A 19,893-nucleotide genomic window follows, 5' to 3' on the forward strand; every position below is an offset into this window, starting at 1 on the left:
TATGTTTTCTTCATGACACTACAAGAAATTTGTTATTTTGCGACACTACATTTGCGGCAGTTCAAAGAAAACAGTCGCAATTTAATATCTGCGACGGTTCATACGACCTTTGTTTACAACAGCCGCATCATTTTTTTACTTATGACATTGTTTTTTCTTATCATATCATATATCGTATAGCTCCCTCCTTCTCCTTTGTTATGAAGGCGCGCACAGATCTAATCTAAAGTTTCATTCTCATTATCAAAAATCCCCCAAATCTCAAAAAAAAAAAAAATCCCCCATATATCGTAGTTAAAACCCCAAAATTTCCCTCTCATTAACAAAACCCCGAAATCCCTAATGTCACAAACCCTCTCAATCCATGAAAGTCTGCACGATTCAAGGTGAGATTGAGATTCAACCAAACGATCTAGATCTAAACGAGTTCGGGGCTTCAAACTATTCAAGGTCAAAGGTATCTTCTCTTGCAATCTCATCACGCGCAAGGTTTAGGGTTTGCAAGAACTTGACTACGGCGGAACTTTCGGTAAGATTCTGATACTATTTTTCGATTTTATGCATTGAGATGATTAATTTCAAAGTTTGAATATGATACTCATTCTATGATTTCTCCACCAAATCTTCTCGATAATTTCTGTTTTTATTTTTTAAAGAATTTTTAGTTTTTTTTTTTGTTGATTTCAGTGATTATTGTTGTTAATATGCTGAGAAATTCATTGAGAAATTCTATTCTTGTTTTTTATTTCATTCTTCTCTCTGTATTTATTTCAATGTGATTTTGTATGGACATTGAATTTGAATACAACAAAATCAAATAATTTTAATATTTTAATAAGCTGAGATATTTTTTTATGATATGACGAGACAATTCTTTTAGTGTTATTTGATGAAATTTTTGCTTGTTCCTTGTGTGGTTATATGGAAATTTATGTGAAAAAAATATCCATAAGTTGAAATTGAAATGATGTACATTGAGCGATCTGTGGATGAATGTTTTTGGAGGTGATGAAGCACCAACGCAGACATGAGACACTTACACGTAACATAAGTAATAATTTGAGAAAATGGTAGAATTGAATGTAATGACATGTGTTTGTATTGAACACTGACTCGTGTCGATAACGAAATAGCCTTCGATTAGAAATGCCGGTGCTGTAGCGATAATCAATTTGTTTGTTCTGTCAGTTTTCAATTGAAAGATGGTGAATCGGAGAGTTCATACATACATATTGGGCTAATAAGAGGGGCTGCTATGCTTAAAATGGGAGTTGTTTCACACTCAGCTGATATGGGACTCTTGCTGTCTCTGCATTAATAATAATCTTCTTCTGTTATATGTTATAGAATACTATTGTGATGTCATTTTTCTTAAAGAATATTGAATATCCAATTTAAGCACATATCTAGTGTGAATATTATGGACTAAAGAAAGTACATGGTGCTAGTTATAAGATTTTTTCGGTGTGAGTAAGGTTATGTGTGTTATTACTTATCACATCAAACTTGTTCGTTATTTGTGACAAGAAGTTTACGATCATGAAGTAGATGGATGAGGTTTATATGTCTTCTTATAATGAAGTGGTGTTTTCTTTTATTATTCTTATTAAATGGATAAGCAAACAGACATGTGATATCTATGACTCTTCCAAAAGAACATTAGAACCATGTCAATGTGCTCTTTTTTCCTTATGAAAATCTTTTCTTATGTCTTTGAACATGTTTTGACATTTATGTACCACTTTCTTTGAATAGGTTTTGACATTTAGATACCAAAAGATCTATGTTTTTACTCAAAGTGAAGCCTTTCTAGTTAGTTTCCCTACAAATACTGTATAAAACTTGCAATCATTTGAACTTCCGGTTTATGTAGAAACTTAGTCAATTAATTTGTATCTGAAGCATGGGATTATTATTTACTACTCATGCATATGTTGAGATCAATTTATTGTCATTCAATCCAATGTTAATGTTATTGACTTCCCCATGTCAATGTTAATGTAATTCCAAAAATGCATTGTCACTTGGTAGAATAGATCTGTAATAGGGGCACTTATTTGCAACCTGCTCCTTCCTTTCGAAAATATTATAAAAGAAATATCCAATTGATTCCATGTAGATTTTGCTTTCACCTTACATGAATAACTAATTTTTGGGCATAAGTGGAACTCTCTTATGCACTATAGCTGAAACAAATACTGCCACTACGGAATTAAATCAAGGCAGTCTTAGAGTTAATAAAGGGATTGTTTATATTTTTATGATTTGACTTACCTTCACCAAGTTTGTACTGATTAATTTCTTCTTGAACAATAATAATGACCATGCTTTTGAGCGTTGCATCTATGTATCTCATTTTTATTTATTACTCTCACTAACCCAGTATTAACATTTTCAGTCTGCTGCTCGCTTATTTGGACCTTCCATTTCTTCCAAGGATCTGATTTCTGTGTCTGGGGTAGGTTGTCAGACTAGTTCCTGTGGCTTGTTCTGTTTTTATATCAAAGAAAACAATGATATGCATTTTGTATACTTTGTTTATACTCTGTAGTGATTATCATAGTATCTTTCATCTAATCATCTTTGTATACTTTTCGATGCATTTATAAAAGAGTTTTGCAGTTTCTCCAATTATTTTTTTAATTATTAGCTCTTACAAAAAGTTAACTGAATTGTACCTGCATTAACTAATAATCACTTTACGTTTCCCTTCAAATTAATAGCTCCTGACTCTCCAGCTCAAGATCACGTTGGTGAAGCCAACCTCTTTGAGACTGACTCAGATAAAAAAAAAATGACTAGCTGAAATAGCGTTAGTTTGTGAGTTGTAAACTTTGTCATATGAAGGTGTATGTTTGACTGCAATATGTTGTTGAATTATCTTTTCGCAGAAAATGTAAAATCAAATTCCAAGTGTTTTGTCGCGAGTGAGGTATGGGGTTTTCTGTGATCAAAACAGCTCTAATGTTATCACTCTAGACATTTAGGGGTTTGCCAGCTAGAATACAAGGTTTACTTAGATCTAATAGTGATACTACTTAACTTTGCCTTAAAGCTAGATCTAATTGTGTTTGAGCTAGATAGAAGGGAGAATAGTTTTTTTGCTTCTGTAGATAGGTGGACTAATTAAGTTGATTCAAGCTTTATGAGATCAGTGATCCAACAGACCTGAAATTAGTCAAGGAAATTTTGAGGACATTAATGTTAAGAACCAAAGAAGAAAAGGATAAATAAGGAAGGTGGTAATTCTTACAGAAGCAAATTGCGCTGATCGTGTTGGACTTGTTAGTACCGTTCCACTATAAGGTAAGGGCTTTACCGTTTTTATTGGATGATTTTTGTTAATCTCCCTGTTTCCTTTCTCATTTTGTTGCCAAATTTATATTCTCAAGTGTATTTTTTCCGACTTGTGCATTTGACTTTTGTGTTACTTTAAGCATTGCAGCTGCCCTTAATCTTTCCTAAAATCATCATGGAAGTAGAAATAGCATTTTCACTATTTATGTTTCACACCACAATGATATTAATAAGTAAAGTTGTGAACTATAGGGACTTTCTTCTATGTTCATTTCTTTTGAATTTTAGTGTACCATTGAGTTGTTTCTGTTATAATGGAAAATAGGTGAATTAGTCCTTTACTCCTTAGCAAGCTGAAATAGCCGTAGTCCTTTACTCCCACAAGGCTCAGAGTAGTGGGAGTCACAAATGGCTGTATCTAGAATGTTTGATGAGAAGTCTATATGGTCTATAAACTCACTTATTGAACGCCTACTCGATAAGGATATATTTCATTGATTCTATTGCAAGAAGTCATTTGCACGGTTCAATATCAAGGTCTTGATTTATTTATTACTTTTTTTTTCTTGTGACTTGTGCATAATGAATCAAAATGCTCATATAGCAAATATTTTTGCAGAAAGTTGCTGCAAGCTGTGTTTGGTTGGAGGAGGGAGAACTTTCCCGTGGAGTATTTAGACTTCTATTCAAAGGTACAGTGATTGAGAACTTTCCCGTGTAGTATTTATTACTTTTATCTCTTTTTATTGAATATGTTTTTAAGGATAGTTCAGGTCTTGGTTGTCATTGATTAGAGAATGTGTTCATTGTTTGATGCTGAATAACAAATGAATTCATACTTATAACTTGCAATGGAAAGAAGCTAGTGAGTTTCTATGTGTTGAGTGTGTTGAACTGTTAAACTTTTCTTGTCTTCTTATAATTTGCAATGGAAAGAAAATAGTGAGTTTCTATATGTTAAGTTGGTTTCACTGTTAAAGCACAATTGACTTTCATATGTATCTGCGTTCTAAGTCTCAATCTCTCTTTTCAGTGCTTCACAATGGATGACAAGAGAACTAAGGTTGTAACAGAGGCTTTTGCAAGGCTTTACAAGTTAGACCGTATCTATAGTTTACCGAATGTTCCGAGACAATTAGTTTACGGTACTATGGTATATGGTATATGTGAGACAAACAATTGTCTCCGATGCGTCGACTGCTTTGTCGAGAGCTGTTTGCATTGCTGCAAGATACAGTGCTGTTCGAAGACAGTTTGGGGGAAATAATGGAAGTCTTGAATCACAGGTGATTTGTGCAAGCCCTTTGTCGATACACATTATTAGTTGTTGCTGGACAGTCTTATTTTATCAAAACAGATGCTTCTGGGGTTTTCTTTAAATTAAAAAGAATGTGAAATGCAATAAAAAGGTGATTAAGCATATAAAATGGTCCGAGTGTCTCTAATGTTATCATTGTACTTATTTTTATCACCATTTAAATGTCCTAATACATGGTGTTCACTTCACAAAATATTTAAATTCTTTGAAGTTCAAATTAAGTTAAATTCCCTTTATTTTTCAGGATGGAATTGAGGAATGCCGCAATCTATGTGGTGGACATGGTTACCTTTGTAGCAGTGGTCTCCCCGAGTTATATGCAGTCTATGTTCCGACCTGCACATATGGAGGAGACAACATTGTGCTGCTTTTACAGGTTTATATATCTTGAATATACTACCTGTCTCTAAATATATGACACTCTTTCTTTGTCCCTTTTTATTAGATCCCTTTAAAATGTTCAAGTGTATTAATTATTTCTTCACCAATATACCCTTGATTGTGTTACATCTTTTGCTATGCTCCGTAATAAATATCCGTATGCAAACATTAACTGATTCTCTCTCCTAAAGGATAAACTTGTTAAAACGATACACATTATCAATAAGTTTAATACAACAACCACCTTTCTTAATTTCCGTAATTTACTCAAGGGGATCTTATAATTAGGGACGGAGGTTGTACTTTATTGCATCACATTGTGTGTTATTTCTTCTTTGCAGTATAGCTGCTTGCTTGTTTTGGAGTAAGACCTTTGTTTTTTTTATATTGGATTCCGATAAAATTACGTGCTGATTTTGTTTGTAGTTTACGAGTTCAGGGCTGTTTATAGTATTTATAATGGAAAGAAGTTCCAAAAGGATAGAAATAAGTAAAATAATCATCTAGTTATTATTGCCTACTCTTATGTGACTGTACTCTTCATACTTTAAACAATATTCCCATGTAAGCTTTCTAGGTTTCTGTGTTTCGTATGCCCTGGTGCAGTTGGATTTGGGAGATTTATTGTATAACTTCCGGAAATCAAATGTATTTTTAATTGAGTGGTGTAGAGTTGTTTGATAACTTCCAGAAAATTTCTTGTAGGTTGCAAGACATCTCATGAAGGTTATTTCTCAGTTGGGATCATGAAGGTTATTTCTCAGTTGATAACATGAGCATGAAAATAACTGCCGCCCAGCTGCTGAAAGTTATTTTGTAAGAGTGCTGTTTTCGTAGTTTCTAGATGCAACTCATACAAATGCCTAAACTAAGACAGCTTGCTAATTATTAGGTTCCATATATTGATGCAAAGGCTGCTTCAACTCATGTTTTGCCTGCTCTAGTTACTCTTCGATCTGATCAAAACCTGAATGTAAAGTATGCCAGCATAGATACTAAAATTATATTTTTATATTCATAGTATATTGTCATAGCTTATATTAAAATGCCTAAATGGCCCATGTCTTGAGTTGAAACTGTTTTTGTTGAATTCAATGTTCCCTGCATGCTAAATCAAGTTTTCTAACTGCAATTACCATTCTATTTAATACTGGGGGTTGTTTGCTGATTGTTCTTTGCTTTTCTTTTCCTCTTCTATTCTTAATTGACAGCAAGATACACTGTAAATAAATACAGTCATACAGTCGCAGACATAATAAAATAATTTTTAAATTAGACATTTGCGGCTGTTCAAACAGTCGCAGGCATAATAAAATAATTTTTAAATTAGACATTTGCGGCTGTTCAAACAGTCGCAGGAATAATAAAATAATTTTTAAATTAGACAATTGCGGCTGTTCCAACAGTCGCAGGCGTAATAAAATAATTTTTAAATTAGACATTTGCGGCTGTTCAAACAGTCGCAGGCATAATAAAATAATTTTTAAATTAGACATTTGCGACTGTTAGCAAATGTCGCAAGTCCCTTAAATTCCATATGAATCTCGTCATTTGCGACTGTTCGCAACTGTCGCAGCACCTTTTGCGGCTGTTGGTGCGTCTGTTCCACGAAGGGTCGCAAAAGACAGTTGCGACCCCAACAAATGTGACTGTTGGGGAACAGTCGCAAATGTACATTTGCGACCCTTCTAACCGTCGCAATCAGCGTTTTTAAAAGTCGCAAAATGCAGTTTTTCAGAAGCTGTTTCACTTAGCTTCTGACCAGTGTGTTCAGTTTTTAGGAGAAACGAAGAATTTTCCAAAACACAATTCAACCCCCCTTCTTGTGTTTTTCTCACCTTCAAAGGCCATTGAAGAATCCAGGATTTTCATTCCCATAATTTCTGCCAACTATGCATCTTCTTCATTTTGTTTGGACGAACTTGTCCACATCATTCATTGCTATTAGACAAAGGGTCGTCTCATTTTTCCCGTTTTTTGATGGTGTGGATCCTACTGATGTGCGACATCATACAGGTAGTTATGGAGAAGCATTGGATGAGCATGAAAAAAGGTTTCAAAATGACAAGAATAACATGGAGAGGTTGCAGCGATGGAAAGTGGCTCTAAGCCAAGCTTCTAACTTGTCCGGCTATCATTTTCATCCTGGGTACCCCACTTTACTTAAATCCTGTTTTTCCTTTTTATATATTCTTTATTTAATTTCAATTTCCCAATAATCTCATCTTATAGCTTAAATGGGTAACACATGTTTTAATAATGTTCGTAAACAAGTATTAATTATATTTTATGACATGATGTGATTGTGATTGTAGTGTACATACTAACTTATCTTATTGGACACAAATAGATATGAATACGAATTTATTGGGAAAATAGTCAAAGACATCTCCGACAAGATCAATCGTGTAATTTTACATGTAGCCAAATGACCTGTTAGATAACAGTCCCGAGTACAACAGGTGAAACTGCTTCTCGATAAGGAATCTAATGAAAAGGCTAACATGATAGGACTTTATGTTACTGGAGGCTTGGGAAAATCAACACTTGCAAAAGCAATTTATAATTTCATTGCTGATCAATTTGAAGGTTTATGTTTTCTTCATGATGTGAGAGAGAATTCAGCTAAAAATAACTTGAAACATCTCCAAGAGAAGCTCCTTTTAAAAACAACTGGATCAGAAATTAAGTTAGATCATGTTAGTGAGGGAATTCCAATCATTAAGGAAAGACTATCTAGAAAGAAGATTCTTTTGATTCTTGATGATGTTGACAGACTGGAGCAGCTAGAGGCTTTGGCTGGAGGACTTGATTGGTTCGGATGTGGAAGCAGAGTAATCATCACCACGCGAGACAAACACTTACTAACCTGTCATGGGATAGAAAGTACGCATGCGGTAGAAGGGCTATATGGGGAAGAAGCTCTTGAATTGTTAAGGTTGATGGCTTTTAAAAATGGCAACGTTCCTTGCAGTTATAATGACATTTTAATTCGTGCACTTACTTATTCTTCTGGCCTTCCATTATCTATAGTAACAATAAGCTCCAACTTGTTTGGAAGGAGCGTAGAAGATTGGAAGCGTACATTGGATGAGTATGAAAAGATTCCCAATAAAGAGATCCAAAGGATACTTAGAGTAAGTTATGATGCTTTGGAGGAAAAGGATAAAAGTGTCTTTCTAGACATTGCTTGTTGCTTCAAATGGCGTAAATGGATAAAGGTCAAAGAAATACTTCATGCTCGTTATGGCCATTGCATAAAACATCATATTGGAGTGTTGGCTGAAAAATCTCTCATAGACCATTGGGAATATGAGGGTGTTGTGACATTACACGACTTGATAGAGGACATGTCTAAAGAAGTCGTCCGACAAGAATCACCCAAGAATCCTGGAGAACGCAGTAGGTTGTGGTTTCACGATGATATAGTTCAAGTTTTAAAAGAAAATATGGTGAGTAAAACAATTTGTTAGTTTAGATTTAACCATGACTTTGATCATTCTAGACTTGTATATGAGCATCTCACACTAGTTGATTTCCTTCACTTAATTACCTATTTATTATTTTTATTGTGGTTTATTATTTTTATTTTTTTGTTGAAAGGGAAGTAGGAACATTGAAATGATATATTTGAATTGTCCCTCAATGGAAAACTTAATAGAGTGGGATGGAAAGGCCTTCAAGAAAATGACAAATCTCAAAACACTTATCATTGAGAATGTTCAGTTTTCTAGAGGTCCTGACTATCTTCCACGTAGTTTGAGATTTTGGAAATGGAAAGGATGTCCTTTGAAGTCTCTATCATTTTTTTTGAACAAGGCAAGTGAAATAATTTCATTTTACATTTGTGTATATTTTTATAAATTTACAATGAGCATATTGTCTTAGTTTTATTTATTTGTTTGTTTCTTCTTTTTTGTTTATGCAGAAGTTTGAGGATATGAAAGTCTTGAAATTGGACGATTGTCAATATTTAACGGATATATATACCCAATGTCTCAAATCTTCCAAATTTAGAAGAGTTTTCCTTTCAAAATTGTAAAAATTTAATTACAATTCACAATTCTATTGGGCACTTGAATAAACTTGAAATCATAAGAGGATACGGTTGCTGCAAGCTCGAGTGTTTTCCGCCCTTACTGCTGCCCTCTCTTAAGAAATTGGAACTCTCTTTTTGTGAAAGTCTCAAGAGTTTTCCAGAATTGTTATGCAAGATGACAAATATAAAAGATATTGTGTTATCTTATACTTCCATAGAAGAATTGCCATTTTCATTTCAAAATCTCAGTGAACTTCGAGTCTTCCAAGTAATTCTAGTTCGAAAGCTGAGGTTCCCAAAACATAATGATAAAATGTATTCTATAGTGTTTTCAAATGTGAAAGAACTGATTCTCTCCTACTGCAACCTCTCAGAAGAATGTCTCCAAACAGTTCTCAAGTGGTGTGCTAATGTGAAAAATCTAAACTTATCGGGTAGCAATTTCAAAACTATTCCTGAGTGCCTTAGTGAATGTCACCTTCTTAGGAACCTAAATGTTGACTGCTGCTTGTATCTTGAGGATATTAGAGGGATTCCACCGAATCTAAATTACTTTTCTGCATTGGGATGCAAATCATTGAGTTCCTCAAGTAGAAGAATGTTATTGAGTCAGGTTTGTTGTTTTAACTTGCACTATTATTTGATATATAATATTTCATGTAATCTATATTCTAATATATCATATGCTAAACTAACAGAAACTACATGAGGCTGGAGGCACCAATTTTCGTTTCCCAAACGGAATAGAGGGGATTCCAGATTGGTTCGAGCTCCAAATCAAGGGAGACACAATTTCTTTCTGGTTTCGTAAAAACATCCCTTCTATAACTTCGATTCTTCTTTTTCTGAGATCTATGCAGATTCCAAGAATCAATATGTTTGTCAATGGTTATAAATTGGAAATAAATGACAGATTAAATAATGGAGAAACAGATTATTTACAGTGTGGTTCTGGCATGATGGCGAGTTTGGAGTCGGAACATGCATTTTTGTTTCATCTGAAATTGGAAGAACAGATTAAATTCGAGTTGGAAATGGACAAAGCACCTCTAAAAAATGAATGGATTCATGTAAAGCTGATTGTGGATGATTTAAGTTACACGATGGTGGATGCTTTTAGAGAGGATGAGATTCAAATATTAAGGAGTGCACAAATGGGAATCCACGTGTTGAAGGAAGAATGCAACACAGAGGAGAATGTGATATTCACTAATCCTTATAGAAAATATAGCAATACTTCATTATCACAATTAGAGCCTTCTCGGAAAAAGCAAAGATTGATGGAAGTTGGAGTTTCAGAGACAGAAATTTTGCATCAGCAACATCTAGCAGCTTTATTGACAGGAATGCAGAATTTGGTGCTTACTGAAACAAAAGAAAAGTAACACCAAGGCTAAATTCCTTGTTCCAGGTACATCATTATCATAAATATATAAACTGATTAATTGTTTCTATTTGCAGAAGTTTTTCAAATGATCGAGATGTGTTTTGTCTCTGACATGTGTTTCCATCCAACACCGATACATGTGATTACATTCAAATATGTTATTTTCTCAAATTACTATCGGTATATACGAAACAGTGTCTAGTCCATTGTCCTCTATGTCAGTGCGGGAGATTTTTATCCCTCTTGACTGATAGAAATTTTAGAAATTACAAATGAAAACATTTTACACATAAAGCTTACTTTTAGTGAGTATATACGTTTCATGGACCTCTATTAATCTAATTAGTTATGATTCAGATTTAACTTTGATGTGAAGTATATAATGTGATTGCAATCTTTTCTGTTGAAGCTATAACATAAGGATGCTTCATCAAAAGCAATCAGTTCTGGTAAAAGGATGTCAATCTCTCAGGGCATCCGACTATATTCCTTCAATCCGGGTGTAGTGGAAGTTGGCGACTTTCACACTACTTCAAATAAATTGCGTCGAATCCTAGATGAATGTTGATACCATTTCAAAACAAGTATAGTCACACCCTATAGAGGGCGATTTCCACATCCTAGATGAATATTGATGCAATTCATATTTACTTGTGTAGTTAATGTTTTTCTTTTTTCTAATTTATTCAGCGAATGTTTTTTCTTTTTTATATTTAACGCACTTTTAAATTTTCTTTATTCACAACCTGTTCATGTTATTCACAATTTTTACAGCATAACTTATGTTACTTGGGGTTAAGTTCTATATTAATTCTATAGATAGATGCAATACAAGGACTCCAATAGTATAGATTTTAAATTCAGAGGCAATTTTTTTGTAAATGGCCATGCATGTAGTTTCGTTAACAATGTCAATCATTTCTATCTCACGATAGTACAAGATGACCTGAATTTGGTTAGAAAAAGCTGTAGGAGGAAACTCAATTCTTTGCTAGTCAAAATATCTATCTATCTATATCTATTTCTATTATCTAATTATTCTAATTATGAAACTTAATGTCTACCAAAAATACAATCTTATCCCTTCATAATATTTTGACATGTCATCAATATTATATATTTTTGTGTCTTTTGCTTCAATCTTCCCCTATTTTTTTCCTCTTAAAAATATAGTAAAACAAACTCACTCGATAAAATACACTAACTTAATCTTTTTTTAAAAGAATAAACAAACTTAATCTTAATCCCAATAAGAACAAATTTTCTTATAATTCAACTTCTAAATTTCTATACTATATATAAAGAAAACTACCACTTTTAACACTTTTGAGTTGGACTTTTCCTTCCAAAAATACCCTTAATTTTAAATACAAATAACATAACAAATACTCCCTCCGGTCCTTAATATAAGAAGAAAAACCAAAAAACATCAAGACCAATACACTCATTAATTAGTGTAACTTTTTGAATATTTTTACAAATATACCCTCATAAAAAATTGTGTAGCATTAAATACACTCACTAATATTAAAAAGACAAACATTAAATAAGGGGTAGAAAAGTCTTTTAAGCAATAATTACACCTTAAAAGTTGTGATATTTTCTTATAAATAGGACCAACAATTTTTTTGAAAATTTTCTTATGTATAGGACCGGAGGGAGTAGATAAGAATAAATTTAATTTAAGGAGAAAAATTACACACAATTCCTTATGAACTTTTCTTACTACTAGCCAATTATAAAATAACACGTGAATTACTAATCCATGTCACTAATCATCCCCGTTAACCCTCTTTTACCCCTGTGACATTGCCCATGGTGGCTGAGGAATTTTTTAAGGTTTTTTGCTTTTAATTTTTGTATTAAGGATTTTGATTTCTATTCTACTTTACCATGGAAAGTTCTCTGTTCTTTTTGGATTTCAATTTGTATTTATTATTTTTGGATCGAAAGGATTTCAAGTTCACAGGTCACCACATCCACTATTTTTTACTGTGGATATTAGACATCGATTCTTCTTTTTTTTTTTTTTTTTTAAGGAGACATCGATTCTTCTTAAATATCATATTTTTCCACTGTCAAGCAATTTAAAGTGAAAAAGTTTTAACAAATACACATTTGAGGATTGAAAAGATCGGCCTCTTACCAGAGAAAAAACAAAAAAGAGGCGAGATGTAGAGAGAAGAAGAAGAGAAGGAAAATGGTAGTGAAAAAGGGACATGGAAGCACGACTATGCTTGAATACGTTGTTTAATATATGATAATTTTATACGTTGTTTAATATATGATAATTTTGTCCAAGACATATTAAGAAAAATTAAACCAGCATTAAACAAAAACATATCGTTTATGAAATATATACGTTAGCGCAGTAGAAAAAGCAGACAGACGGATCCGTCTGGACGCTAATTAAAGATTATGTTATTTCTTTCTTTCTAAATTATTCAAACGCACAAAAACTAGATTTTTTTTTGGTAGTGACACTAAAACTAGATTAGCCGCAAACAACACTTTCTCCAAACTTTTTAATTATTGAATATTTATTTAAGGGTTAACATTTGGTTCTGCAATGATTTTCAATAAAGAAAAAGTTGAACAATAATTGAACAATGACCGACAGTGGAAGGGAATGGGAGGAAGAGGTGGTCAATAATTGTGTGACTGGTTCACATGGATAAGATTTCACAATTATTATCAATATACCCAATATTGAGTAAAATTTTAAAGTACTGTTCACAATTGCTAGGATGGCTTCTATTTGCTTGCATTAAATGCTAACAGAACAGTTTCTACACGGTGACACTGTTCACCTTTTAAAAAGGATAAATTTCGTACGGATTATTCTGTCTTTTGCATTGTCTTATTTCCTTTTGTCCTGCTGCATTAATTAGATGTTTTCTATTAAAATTTATTGTTTTATAATGTTGAAAGGTTTAGTAGCTTTTTGCCTATCATCTTATCATTTGTCAACTCAACATTGCATAGTTACATTTTCAAGGTACTTTAAATCGAAAGGGATCAATATAGCACTATAATTTATAATTTATTTTCATACAAATAGTATTATAATACAATAAATGTCCTAAAAAGGAGCATCCAATACAATAAAAAAAATTGAAGAATTATGTTCTCAAAATTTTCATAGGGGATGTCCCACACAAAAATCCTATATGAACCTAAGAAAGAAGACTACACCTGCAAGATTGACGTCACAATATTTATACTCACACCAGCAAGTACCAAAACCTTTTTTTTTTTTGAAAGGAAGTACTAAAACCTAGAACCACATCACCCTACCTATTTTTCCAAAATTTCTTATTTCATTGCACAAATCATTTGTCTATAAATACCCACCATTTCACACACGATCATATGTTGCAACACATCTTCCCAAATTATTAGTTTTACTCTTCACTCCTTCACCTTCCATTTCTGCAAATTTCAACAAATTCTGCAAAACACAAGTTGAAACCAGAAGTAATCAGTAGTATTATTGAGAAGAAACTGAAACAAAAAATCACTTCTTTTACAAGTTAAATTTCTTTAACAATCTCATTCAGATCCAGTCTACAAGAAGAATAGGCAACTTTGATTATCTTTACATGTAAAGAACACAATGAAGATGATGATGATGACCCCCACATCAATATACCTTTCTGAAAGGAACCAAGGTAGAATTGAATGTAAGTGAACAAACCTTTATTTCTGCTAAATAGCTTATCGTGTGTAGAAGTTGCAGGAATATTCATATCCGGTCGAGAAGAACCAACAACTATGATTATTATGATTATTTCTCCAAGTATAGAACGTGAAAAAGCAGACATTTCAAAGCTAGGTAGAGAATGGTATGGAAATGCATGTTTATTGAAAGAAAAGATCGTACTAATTCAAAACTCAATTTAATTATATTGTAATTCATGTTCATGTTGTAATTCATATTCATGTCAAGGTCTGTTCAAATTAACTATAATAGTATCTGCATATTCAAACCAGTTTGCATGGTTGGAAGTTCGACTATAAGCAATATTTGGGAAATTATAAACTCTAGAATCAAAATGTTTAGTTCAATTTGTAAAATGGTGAGAAATATGAACATGAGAAAGAAGTGATTAAAGAGAAACAACAAATGTGAAGGAATATGAGAGATTGTCACTCACTATGTATGATCTCAATAGCCATTTACTGGTATTTTCCAATTTGAAATTATGTTAATGATAAAATATAGAGTTTGAGTTTTTTTTTTTTTTTTGTTAATGATAAAATATAGAAACGGAAATGCCAACATTGGCATTTACAAATGATGATCAATATTCAATACTATTCCTATCTAGATTGTAACTGATGCATAAGGACATGTTAACCAATTTGGAACATGATTTCTTCAGGTCATAAACATTTACAATTTAGAACTGATGCTCAAGTAAAATACTTACAATCGGTAATTTTGAAGGCACGTGAAGCACTTACTGGATACATTTCTTCTTCCATAGTTGGTGTAGAACACTCTAATGTCATATTCTTCTCTGTTCTACAAATATTCTTCCATCCTAACTCTATTTTTGTTGCATCAATCATGATTGATTTTTGTCATTCTACAAATCAGAGACATATCTTAACTGATTTTTGCAAAATACAATGACAAAAGCAAAGATGATTAACTTTTGTTGACTGAGCATTTGATGTGACATATGAATCCTAGACAAGAACACATGAAAAAAATTGGTGGTTCATAGGAGTATTATCATTTATGATAAATGCAGACATCCCAAGCAAGATTTGTAATGACTTATTCCAAAGTCAAGAAGACCTCTAACCTTACAATCATTATTTTAAGAAAATATGTTTTTGAAAAGAAAATAAGAAGAAAATTTGCAGTAGTTTGATTTTGGAAACTGAGTTGGAGTAGAAAATAAAAATAACATGTTTGGTACACTTTACTTCAAAATTGTTAAAATGTTCTGCTCTTTGCATTCAAGTTAGTTTAAGAAAATAATAGAGTTCTATACTATTACATATATGTCATTAATGAAAACTACCTAATGTGAATTTTTTCAAATCCAAATTTAAATTGCAAAAAGAGAAAACTAAAACTAAAAAAACATGTTTTTCTAAAAAGGGATTTGTGATTGAAACATAAATCAGTCCAAAAATCAAATCAAGCAATAAATAAATCTAACACATGGGTAAATTATACGATGAAATTTGAATATCAAAATAAAAAATATTAGGGCTTCATAAAAATTAGGACTTTCAGTAGCATTTGTAGAACAAAGGATACTTACACATAAAATTGTAGAGGAGAAGGAGAGCATGAATGATATGTTTCTCCATTGTTGAAACTAGGCTGGAGTTTTCTTGGAAACTCTGACTTTAATAAGCTTGCTGTCGGCATTGATGTGCAGCCACATTTGTGTTATGGTTTTCTCTATTCCATTCCAAAATTTACATGTATAAATTTTTCCGTCTCTTCTTGATCCTTTTTTCATCTCTTCTTGATCCTTTTATCTCTGCATTCTTTTATTATGCAATCTGTCCTAAAAAGACAGAAGAAAACCATTATTGAAAATACAACATTCATATGAAATTCATAAATGTCAATCATAAAATGAAATGATAACTTTAAATAATTTTATGCTTTGCAAAAAAAAATTACTCTAAATTAAGCTAAATATGCATTTATATATTTGCACATCTATATGTTATTATAACTATTAATTTTAGCTTTTGATGGAACTTACTGCAGAGGTAGTGATAATTGCCAAGGTGACATCTTCCTTTTGTATATTCTTGAAGGATTCTCTTTAGTTGTGTGGAAGCAGAGTTGGAGCTCCTTCATCATAGTTTCAGCAACCCAGAAAATGGTGAATAAGTGCGTATCATAAAAACAAAACAATATGGGAAGATCTTCTGCAGATCTGAAAAAGGACTATAGAATAAAATTAGAATCTATTACTCACTTGCTTCACTTTTTCAAACTACTAAATTTAGGTATTCATCCTAATTAACTTCCCTAACCTCAAAATTTATTTATTCAACTATTCATCCATTTTATTTGCATCCAAACGGCAATTGATTTATTTCAGTTTAAATTTTATATTCAATTTAGATTTGTATTTGTCTATTTGCAAGACATGGATATTCATTCAGTTTAGGAATTTGAAAACAACCAAAATATAAAATGTGAATAAAAAGTTACCAGCGGTTAACATTGAATGTTAATGTACAGTATATGCCAATTTATATGAGCTGTAAGCTTCTTTAGCGATGGTGTTCAAATGATAGGTGTTGGACACCATCTTCTGCAAAATCGAACAAATCCCATGATTATTAAAACCCTTAGCAATATTCAGATTATGTTCTCAAGTTGACAACTGAGAAAATCAACAAAGAGAGCCAAAATGATTCAAAACATTCAGATTATGTTCTCAAGTTGACAACTGAGAAAATCAACAAAGAGAGCCAAAATGATTCAAAACATATTTGAAGAAAAGAAAAACAAATATATATATATATATATATATAACACAGTAAGAGGAAACCACTCATATAAAAGGCAACCACAAATCAAAGAAAGGCGTGCAAAATGATCTAGATAAAGAAATGTGAAAAAAAGTTTGGATTACCTTTTTTGCTCAATTGATGAAACGAGGTTGAATTGCATGAAAACTCCATCAAAAGAGATAACCACTTTTCAATCTGATTTTTTATTGATTATGTTTGGATAGAATGAAATTGAAGGTTGAAGAGATGAAAAAAAGGTTGGTTCTTTTGTCCGATCGATGTCGATCTCAGCGATGGTGGTATGAGAGAGATTGGCAGCGGCGGCTGAGGAGAAAAATTGTTGTTAGGGTTTCAAGAGAATGAGAATGAGGATGGGAGGAGACAGGCCGGGTTTAATGGGAAATTGGGCTTTTGCCAATTCTGCTTAGTTCAGGGGAGTGTAGACCTCAAACAGTGGTGGGAATAGCAATATGTCCAAAATTGCATTTTTATTGATTTTAATAAAATAATTTCAAACTTGCAACTTATGTCATTTAATTCTTAAAAAACCTACACACCCTAAAATATATCTTTAAAGTGAACTTTCAAAATAATTTGAATGTTAATTGTTATTGTTGAACTTTAATTTGTTTTGAAATTCAACTTAAACTTCATTCGATTCGACGCTCGATCGGAATTCAATCATACAGTTTCATAATTACATACCACGAATCACTTATATACTATTGCTTTTATAAATCATTTTTCTGAATAAGCAAATTTGACTTATTACCTACATAAAAATGACTTAAAAATTATAAACAAAATAAATTATATGTCGTCTTTACTCAAAAAGTTTGTTCTACATGAATTCGTAGTAAAAAAAAATTGAATAGTTTTTTTTTCAATAATTTGATACGTAATATTAAAACAATGTATACAAGTCCTAACTCAAAATGTAAAAATGTCAAAATTGTTAGGCGAAATGCCATGACTGGAGTACGAACTCAGGACCTCAAGTTGTATGTGTGAATTTATTAAGGCTTTGTCATTTCATCTACCTACCAAAAAAATAACAATGTCTTCCTCTTTTGCAAAAAAAAAAATGCATTTCCCTTTTTTTTATAATAGCAAAAATAATTGATCATTTCAAAAACTAAAAATAGCTTATATTAAATCTTAAATTTATCTTCACATTAATTCTTATTTATATTAATATTTAATTAGTTTGTAATCCATTGAACACAATTTTGTTCATTCACATTTTTTAAATTTATGTTGAATAACTTTTTATACAAATTAGTTTATAGGTGGTTGGGAATGAAGATTTTGGGAGTGGAAGTTATGTGATAACTTATTTATTTGAAAAAGCGAATTAAATAGATATATATCGCAAAGAGAAAAGCAAGATGGTGTTGAGTTTGCACCAAGTTGCGGTTGAAGCATGACAATGGGGAGGCCACAATGGTGTGGTAGCTAGGGTTTAAGGAAGGAAGGGAGGATGATCCTCATAAAAAATTGCTTTTACAAATTTAAAAAAATAAAATAAAAACAAGAAGTGAAGTTATGATTGCATATGTGGTGAACAATGCGTAATGCAAATATTTCTGATTAAGATGGCATCATTTTGTATGACGTAGTTGATTTACGAGGATGGTAGTTTCGCCTTTAAGGTTTGATCGTAATTTATTTTGGCTTTGCATTGAAACTCTTCGAATGAGTAAACAAGATATCTAACAAACAATTTGGCGTTGTTGTTCATTCAAAATTAATCCTTATGTTAGTCCATTCTTGCTTTTTCTTATATATATATACACACACACACACACACACGTTGTCATCATATGGTGTTATAATCATCTTTTTTTTTTTGTCAAAGAAAATAGGATGTCGCAATATATATTTTTAAGTGCATATGAGCATAGCTGTCAATTAGAGATGTATTTTTTATTTTTTTTTACAATTTGTGTAAGTATTTATGGATAGTTGTTATGTAATATGGTGGTTACTACTTGAGTTTTCTCTTCATACTCGATTGAATATCTATTTTCTAACGTGATCGTCGCAACAATTGTTATCGTTGTGTATCGAAGATTACACTAGGAGATTCGCTCCATAGCCTTAATGATGTGTGTTGTAATTCTGAATTATCTTCATGTTGTACTTTATGTCTACGTTCCAAGTTTATCTCTCTGACTTAATTCAAGAATGGCCATGCTTGGACATCATGACTACTGTTGAATAAAACATATGAGTAAATGGTCCCTTTTTTTTCTTTTGTTGGAGATGTCTTCAAAAATTAATACAATAAATGTAATGCAAAATAAAAGTGAGTTGAGATTGAAAGGGTTGAATAAATATATATCGATACGAGGTGAGCGTAATCGGTATAGTCTTAATCACACGAACTCGATATGGACATCAGACGCGACATGAACAACGATGCGGTGACACCTTATTAACAATTTGAAAATAATATAGTTTTGTTTTGTGTATTCATCGTATCGTGTCAATCTCGGACATTGATTGACACACATTCGATTTTGGGACACACTTAATCCGATATGTAGGTGCTGATGTGTAAACAAACGGTAAAATTACCCGTGCGTTCGCGCACGGGTAGCACACTAGTTATCATACATAAGATAAGATAAGATTTCTCCTTTTATTAATAATAGTGCTATAATAAATTTCTTAAAAAAATGTTTTAATAAAGGAAAATGTTAACGAACGTCTCCAAAGTACTCTTTAAATATTTTTAATACTAAATTTTTATGAAAAATTGTGTAATCAATGCATTGGAATTTGTAACATTTGATTTTTTTTTTAAAAATATTTTTTAAATTTGGGATCCTTATCTCGGAGACACTCATTAACAACACCCTTTAATAAATGATATTAATTTGATCATTAAATCAATCAACTATTTATTTTCTTATGAATCGTGCACAACTCATAAACGACAATTAAAATGAAACGGATGAAGTATCA

General features: G+C 32.0%; 1 protein-coding gene, 1 long non-coding RNA gene and 1 pseudogene across 22 annotated transcripts; 2 read left to right on the forward strand and 1 right to left on the reverse strand.

Moving 5' to 3' along the window:
• Window positions 1–141: 141 nt before the first annotated feature.
• Window positions 142–6,072, forward strand: LOC146917350 (peroxisomal acyl-coenzyme A oxidase 1-like). Of its 15 annotated transcripts, none has more exons than XR_015015567.1 (9): window positions 142–529; window positions 2,399–2,458; window positions 2,892–3,306; window positions 3,623–3,834; window positions 3,917–3,989; window positions 4,331–4,583; window positions 4,860–4,991; window positions 5,702–5,812; window positions 5,889–6,072. XR_015015567.1 is itself a non-coding variant. In XM_085719175.1 (8 exons), exons 6-8 carry the CDS (start codon window positions 4,455–4,457, stop codon window positions 5,744–5,746), a joined length of 306 nt encoding a protein of 101 aa, XP_085575301.1. In that variant the 5' UTR covers window positions 142–529; window positions 1,189–2,458; window positions 2,892–3,306; window positions 3,623–3,834; window positions 3,917–3,989; window positions 4,331–4,454; the 3' UTR covers window positions 5,747–6,072. The 15 variants fall into 15 exon arrangements, 9 of the variants coding, with proteins under 9 accessions (XP_085575301.1, XP_085575305.1, XP_085575299.1 ...); XR_015015569.1 differs by having other exon boundaries at window positions 3,142–3,306; XR_015015568.1 differs by having other exon boundaries at window positions 1,189–3,306.
• A 461-nt stretch (window positions 6,073–6,533) lies between these two features.
• Window positions 6,534–11,187, forward strand: LOC146917351 (disease resistance protein Roq1-like; annotated as a pseudogene). Its single transcript, XR_015016665.1, has 7 exons — window positions 6,534–6,590; window positions 6,714–7,145; window positions 7,347–8,448; window positions 8,600–8,815; window positions 8,925–9,648; window positions 9,734–10,446; window positions 10,832–11,187. The product of XR_015016665.1 is annotated as a disease resistance protein Roq1-like (transcript).
• Window positions 11,188–13,446: 2,259 nt separating this feature from the next.
• Window positions 13,447–17,290, reverse strand: LOC146917352 (uncharacterized). Of its 6 annotated transcripts, none has more exons than XR_015015575.1 (6): window positions 17,046–17,290; window positions 16,619–16,721; window positions 16,161–16,348; window positions 15,705–15,956; window positions 14,890–15,014; window positions 13,447–13,873 (listed from the first exon to the last, which is right to left on the reverse strand). It is a non-coding gene; the product is annotated as an uncharacterized LOC146917352 (long non-coding RNA). The 6 variants fall into 6 exon arrangements; XR_015015574.1 differs by having other exon boundaries at window positions 14,856–15,014; XR_015015577.1 differs by having other exon boundaries at window positions 14,890–15,117.
• Between the last annotated feature and the right edge of the window lie 2,603 nt (window positions 17,291–19,893).

This window comes from Medicago sativa, chromosome 6 (assembly GCF_051527215.1).
Source record: "Medicago sativa cultivar Bolivia chromosome 6, Bolivia_mono, whole genome shotgun sequence".
Classification (NCBI taxonomy): Eukaryota; Viridiplantae; Streptophyta; class Magnoliopsida; order Fabales; family Fabaceae; genus Medicago; species Medicago sativa.